This window comes from Montipora foliosa, chromosome 1 (assembly GCF_036669935.1).
Source record: "Montipora foliosa isolate CH-2021 chromosome 1, ASM3666993v2, whole genome shotgun sequence".
In the NCBI taxonomy this organism is placed as follows: Eukaryota; Metazoa; Cnidaria; class Anthozoa; order Scleractinia; family Acroporidae; genus Montipora; species Montipora foliosa.
Genome location: NC_090869.1, coordinates 3,668,710 through 3,676,209, shown reverse-complemented (window position 1 = coordinate 3,676,209; position 7,500 = coordinate 3,668,710). Strand labels below are relative to the sequence as shown.

Below are 7,500 nucleotides of genomic sequence, written 5' to 3'. Positions count from 1 at the left end.
CTGGTACACGATCCTGAAAATTTAGCACAGCTCGGATGAAGTGTGCAGTGTAAACGATTAGCCGCGTGCAGGACTAACGTTTCTCTGATGAACCTTCTTGTCTTTGGTCAGCAAAAATTTGTGAGAGCATGCATGAGCATGTGGTATTTTTGATATTACGCATACCACTTCCATCCGTGCCAAAAATTTTTTCTGCCGTGTAAATGAGGGCTTGTACAGTCGCTCACCATAAATATCCTTAAGTACCATGGAAGCTCGTGGATACTCTCGAGTACCCGGGGAAAAAATAGGCATTGGGCAGTCACCGACAACAAGAACGCGGTACATATTCCTTCAAAAAATTTCTGGTCCTAAAAACCATTTGTGAAAACTACAACTACAAAAGTACTAAATCCTGTAAAATAAAAGGAAAAAACTGTAAGAGCAGAAAGCAAAAAAAAAAGGAATTGCTAAGTTTTGTACCTCATAATGTCCCCTTTCGCAAGCGACGGCGCGATTAATATGGAAAACCATAACTTTCCTATGTAATCTTATTTTTTTTTGGTCTTGAAGGAGTTGAAGTTTTGCCTTGACGTTTTGGAGTTTTGTCATAGTGTACTGTGGCAACATTATTGTGGTGAGGTTTTGTCATTATGTGACGTGGTTTGCTGGTTATGTGATGTATTGAGGTCTTCTTTTGACGTGCAGTGTTTATAATCACAGTAAAGAAAGAAACTCGACGTCATAAAAGAACCTCACCACATAAAATGTTAACACTGCAGCTCGTTAAAAGAAGACCTCATATCTTGATGGAAACACAACTGACACGTAACCATCAAATCTCGTCAAATAATGACAAAACCTCACCACAACAAGACAAAACTTCAAGACCAAAAGAATAAAGATTACATAAGAAAGTTATGGCTTTCCATAGATTAAGGTCACCCACCCTGCAGACAACTGCATGAGCTCTTTCTGGTTTAACCCGCCAGGAGAGCCCCCACCCAGGCCATGTCGCACCCCAAATACGCCGTGAACGTTTCGTGTCACGTAAAAGACAAACTTGGACAAGAAACAGGCACATTCGACGGTGAGTTGGGACTGTAAGAATGCAAGGGAGCCGACTAAATCCTCCTTCGGTCAAAGGAAGGGATACACGTTTACGACCGAAAGGGAGAAAGTAAGACAAGCGCATTCCCCGATTGATTCCCCTCTGTTTTAGTCGGAAAAGTAGATCAGAAAATTGTCGACTTGAAACGATTCAAATTAGACTAGAATTGCGTCGAAAGATGAGCTTCACATCGAGGATGCCCTAACAATGAAAATTCAATCCACACACCTTCTTCGCGTGATAAGAAAATTAGGTCTACAGTTCGCGAAGACGCCAGGCGCCACTTTGGTAATGAAATGTTAAACTGGTACGAAGTTAAATCCGGTACAATGGGAAGTTTACATGATATGGTACAACTTTTCAACCCGCAAGATTTGCCTGATTCAGTTGTTCTCCTCACTTATGGGCGTTCAGTCAAAAGCCGGACTTGGAAGAAAAAGACGGTATCTTGGCACCATGGCTCCATCGAGTCGATGTAGGAAACAATTGTCCCAATCTGCCGTTCTTTCGTACCGGAAAGAATTCCAGGCCGAACGACTTCTCGGGATCATGCCTTAAAACACGTTTTTATCCTCGCCGCCGGCCAAACATCAAATGGTAAATGAAATTGACCGTATTCATAAATGGCTGCCAAGCAATTGTCTTTTGTCTTTATGCTAATCACCCTCACTGGCCTCATTAGCACGGACAATTTCAAAAAAATTTTGCTCCAAAGTGAGGCTAGTGAGGATTTTTAGCACAACGACAAAAGAATAATTTAACGATGAAACGATATATGAAATGGATCATATATGAACTGCGGATATGAAATCAAGTGAAGCTCTATGATCCTCGCAGTTATGAACGCAATTTTTGCAATTGCGTAAAGAAGCCTGAAAAATTCAGGACTTCAACGGGGTTTGAAGGACTGAAATACATCATTTCATCGTTGATTCATTCCTCAAGGGAACATTAGAACCCACAAATGACCAGCTCACAACGTCAGTGGCTTCATAGCTCAGTTGGTTAGAGCGTCGCACCGGTATCGCGAGGTCGCGGGTTCAAACCCCGTTGAAGTCCTGAATTTTTCAGGCTTCTTTACGCAATTGCAAAAATTGCATTCATAACTGCGAGGATCATAGCTTCACTTGAAAGAATAATTTCTTGGTCGCCATTTTTGAATACGGTCTATCGCTAACGACATTTATTGTTAGCAATGAGCGAACCAGTCTCTTATTGAATGTCAAAACAAACGATTCTCTTGTTTCGATGGCTGTTGAACGGATTGTTCGTTAACAGATATCTTTCTTATTCAGTCGTCGTTAAAGTCACCAGTAAGAACTATTCGAAATGTAACTTGCTTTTTAATAATTCCTTGAACGAGATTCATGAATGCTTGATCCGCCAATTTGTTTGCTTTGAGAAACTTCCTAGTCCGATTTGGGCGTTTTCGATCTCGTTAGTTGGAGTACATTTAACCGTCTTTTCATCCCTAGATTTAGTATTACTCGAGCTTTCAGAAACTGAATTTGGTCGAACGACAAATTTCAATCGTCGTTTCGCACGATTTAATACTAGACAAGCGGTAATTAACTTTTTGGACACTTTTAAATAATAATTGGTCCGTACATCAAGTATCAAAAATTGTAAAAACGTTCACTGGCTATATATAGTTAAAACTTTCGAGCTTTCGCCTGTCAGGCTACAGCCTTCAATGAATAGAAAAAATGACAACTATAATATATACAAAAATAGGTGACACTATATATAAAAAGAATATATTAAAACGGGAAAAAATATATACCTATGTATAAAAGTGTCAAAAAAAAAAATAATTGTTCTTTTTTATAAGAATAGAGTATTGATTAGGGAGCGGCCTTGAATTGTTATCTGCATGATCTATCGAGGCGGTGTGCCATGATTCTAGTGTCTTGCGGGTACGAGAAGAACCCTTGTTAATCATTTGGGAATTTTTAAAGTCAATAGAATGATTTGAAGACCAAGCGTGTTTAGCGATGTTGGAGCCTCTTCTTAAGACTTCACATTCCTCATGTGTTCTTTTTTTCTAGTTTCAAAGGATCTGCCAGTCTCGCCTACATAACTCCATGGGCAGTCGGCACAAGATATTTTGTAAACCACGTTTGGTTGAAGATCGATCGGAGTTGTCAGCAAGCCATTCAAGACTTAAAAAAAAACAGGAGTTTCCATCTCCTAAGTCCCGACCTCCGATCGATCTTCAACCAAACGTGGTTTACAAAATATCTTGTGCCGACTGCCCATGGAGTTATGTAGGCGAGACTGGTTTTCACGTTTTAATATATTCTTTTTATAGTCTCACCTATTTTTGTATTTATTTCAGTTGTCATTTTTTCCATTCATATTCATTGAAGGCTGTAGCCTGACAGCCGAAAGCTCGAAACCTTTAACTATATATAGCCAGTGAACGTTTTTACAATTTTTAATATGTTTTACCCTGGCTACGGTTCCTCTATTTTAAAAGAATACAGCATGTCTCTGTTTTCGTTCTACTTCGATTCGTTCGACGAGATTTAACATGTTGAATGGCCGTTTCAACATTAATCATTGCACTGACACCCCGCTCAACATTCTTGAACAAGAACTACAACAAATGTTGAGCCGCGTATCAATGGCGAACCTGGCCCAGGGGCGCGCTAGTGGACATTGAATGCCCTTACTTCACAAGCCTTTGGAGATGAAGAGGGCCGGCCCTAAGATGAGTAGCTCTTCTCCCCAGGGCAACTCGAATTTACTCGACCGAGTCATCCATGTGATGTGATTCCTGGGGTCAAACTGTTCACGGCGAGATAAAACGAGTAATCCTGTTTTAATGCCCCAAAATTATCGATACGATTTATAAAGAAAGTCCATTCAATAACCTTGTGAATCATCACTTGGATTTTCGCGCCATGAAGTTCATAATAGCCTGCATGCATTCTTCAGAAAGCCAGCGTTCTTCCAACAAAGCAGCTTCCTTTTCGTTTGTATCATGTAGCAGATCACGAAACGAGTCACGTATTAACTGCTTGGACAACCGCAAAGACTAGAATGACAACAAAACAAAAGAATAATTATAAAATGCAGCAATTTTTTTTTTCTCCTTCAGGGTCAAAAACTAAGTTCCAAAATTGTATCGAAAGTTGGGATCACGTAGCCCTGCTACAGATATCTTATTATAGGTCTATTTCAGTGGACCAAATGCTTTGACTACTGAGCATTTAACTAAAAGACCACAGTATCATTGCTCCTTCAACGGTTCCAAGCAGACTCGTGGTCATATGTGAGTTAAGTTTGTTATTGGTTCTTTGCTCTGCTCTTCTCTCCTCAGAAACCAACTTTTCAATTAGATCGGATGCAGGGTCTTCCTGACAACTAATTTGAGAGTGTTTGGAGGTTCCTGGGTAACTGCCATAAATTAAATTAAATTTAAAAAATTAAAGGTGTAGCTCACTGCTGCCCTTAAAACGGAGACGCGCTATGAAAGGCGTGGTACCATCCATGATGCGAAATTAACCGTGGTCGCATTCAGAGCTCTGTGATAATTTGTGCCATAAAAAGCCCCTAATGACAGTGTGTCCGTAATATGTTACGAGAAGTTATCTGTCATTCCTTTTTTTAATCTCTTCCCTTTTTCTTGAGCTAGAAATATCCTCTAGGGGTTCCGTCTTCTTGGTGCTGTTTGCTGATCGTTATGAGCCGGGCTGGTTGGGTTTGCCGGGATGAGTTTCAGCCTGGTATTACATGAGATGAGCCAGTCCGGCTTGGGTTAAATTGAGAATATGTTGCGTGAAAAAAGATAACAACAACAAAAAAAAGTGGAGAGGCGTTTGGTTCGCTACATTGCTACTAAAAATTACCATTCTAAAATTTAAAGAAGCCTTAAGGTTTGCTATCGAATACATCTTTTATTTAAACATAAAAAACGTGTATTCAGTGGGCCATTTTGCTCTAAAGTGGAGTAAGGGCCGATTTACACGGTGCGATTTTTGTCGCATGCGAAAACGGCCCACGACATGATTTACGATTGTTGTGTACGTCAGAAAAAATGTTGTAGCATTTTAAGACATGTTTTAAAACGCTGCGACAATCGTAAGTCATGTCGTAGGCCTGTCGTAAGCCTCTCCCGTGCGACACAAATCGTACCGTGTAAATCGGCCATAATGTGGTTACAAATCGCTGCCCGGCTAACCTGGCTGTCCCGGTGAAAGCGATTACATGAAAAATCTTAGCCCGGTAAGCCGAGATCCCGACATTATGATGCCGGGATCTTGGCTAACCGGGCTGAGATTTTTCCATGTAATCGCAATCTTGATTACCAGAATGGTTATGTACTTTATCATTTTTGTAGTATACTGAAAAAGCAATAATTTCCTGTGCATGCAGATGATGTTAGGTTTTTTTGTATTAATATTATTTATAGTTTCCTTGAAGTCTTAATGTTTTCTGTCGTTCCTCAATTAAGTTTAATGCTATGTCAGGAGTGAAATCTGTGAAATCCAGTGGGTTTTGTTTTCTTTCTTCCACCTATTTTGTAATGATGATGGTGAACTTTGTTTAACTGTCAAGTTCTTTATTGCTTTAATTAGGGCACTATTTGGGGACACTGTAGAAAGAATTCAATCAAATTAAATCAAATCAAATGTTGGTTTTTGAGGAAAGGAGAAAAAGAAACTCATACCTGGAGAAAAAAGTCTTGAAGCAGAGTAGAAAACCAACAAACCAAACCTAAATATGATGCTGCATCCGGGAATGGAACCTGAGGAGGGGACTCCCACATAAAAAGGACGGAGGTGCTCGTCGTACCTTTTAGGGGTTAAAAAAGCAGTTCTGGTACCTCTTAGGGTGGTCATGCAGCCTCAAAAGGTCCACAGCAGGAGCTTTAGCGTTACCTTTTAGGGTATTGAACCAAAAAAATTATGACAGGAGACATTTGGCAATTAACTAATAATTAAAACCCATAATTTGGTACCTCTTAGGGGTGAAAAAAATTTCATGTCACACCCACAACACAGGATCTTGGTACCTCTTAGGGGTTCTTTTCAAAATTTCCAACGAGCACCCTGGTCCTTTTTATATGGGAGTCCCCCCTCCCCCAGGAATGGAACCTGGGCCACATTAGTAGGATCATGCCACCAACCAAGCTCCCAGAGCATATACAGCTGTACTCACCTTGGGAGGCAGTTTTGCCAGGGCCTGTACTCTGTTTTGAATTTCCTCTGAAAACTTATTGTGAGAAACTACTTCAGTAACAAGACCACAATGATGGGCTTCCAGCGCAGTTAACTTGCGTCCGGCAAGCAGCATCTCATTAGCCTAAAGAAACAGAATATTCAATCCGTTGACTTTAATTTGTTGAAGAAATTTTATTGTGAATGGGCATTAAGCCAAATGCCAAAAATGGCAGCTAGTATATTATTATTATTTTTATCCATGTTAATTAGACTCACTAGTCAAATTGGCATGTGAACTACAAAGCCTCATTAGCTGTAAAGTAGGATTAGTAAGTTCAATATATTAGCAAAAAGAATATTAATAATTGTCATTTTTGCATTAACTTTAGACTATACAATTAAATAAATAAACAGAGACAAGAGATCGCCTCAGCAAGCAGGATCTCCTGTTTTTGTTGACAATGCAAGTCTTATGAGAGGCAAAGGCCATGCCAAGAAAAGACTAGGCTACAATGGAGAGACTCATTTCTCACAGCTTTTACTCATTGGACACATGGCTTTAATTACTACCCCTCATGAGTCACACTCCCTGGAAAAACTGAAGAGGCTATCTACAGACAAGGCGACGATTAATCAGTTAAAAAAACCCCTCTATTTCAATACCTTGGCAGGTCCCATTATCCTTGGAAAAAGAAACGAGGAACATCCTTCAGGACTTTGTCCCAGTTCCATAAAAGGTGTATGAAATGTTGCTTTGTCAGAGGCATACACCAAGTCAAATAGACCCATTACTGTCACTGATATTCCCACTGCAGGCCCATTCACTGCAGCTATCAGAGGCTTTGGGAAGTCTATGAAGTGTGCTACAAATTTCCTTGTAGAGAAATAAGAAAACATAGTAATATGAATTCAACATCTGTCACATTAGTGTCAATAATAAGTGATGAAGCTGTAAAAACAGTTCACTTCATCGATAAAATAATATTTATTTCTTGCAGTGTTGAGGCTGAAAATAGCACAGCAGCAGCTGTTTACAATTACCAGTATATTACGAAAACTGATTAATTCAGTGGTGGTACCATTATTACCCAGAGTGCGTTCGATTGACCGTATTCCTGAATACGAATACATGGAATAGAACTTAGAAATCCTTTGTTTTTACAGAGATTCACATTAAAATTGACAAACACCTGCTTAAATGCTTTTTTAAACATCTTTATTATCCTTGTTGCTTCAAAATGC

General features: G+C 39.6%; 1 protein-coding gene across 1 annotated transcript in view; it reads right to left on the bottom strand.

Moving 5' to 3' along the window:
- Nucleotides 1-3,895: 3,895 nt before the first annotated feature.
- Nucleotides 3,896-7,500, bottom strand: part of LOC137996724 (enoyl-CoA delta isomerase 2-like) — an 11,083-nt gene continuing 7,478 nt past the window's right edge. Inside the window, exons 6-8 of the mRNA XM_068842319.1 lie at nt 6,922-7,132; nt 6,257-6,400; nt 3,896-4,130 (exon numbers count right to left, since the gene is read on the bottom strand). Coding sequence (XP_068698420.1) covers nt 3,978-4,130; nt 6,257-6,400; nt 6,922-7,132 — 508 coding nt within the window. The 3' untranslated portion in view covers nt 3,896-3,977. The remainder of the gene's footprint in view (nt 4,131-6,256; nt 6,401-6,921; nt 7,133-7,500) is intronic.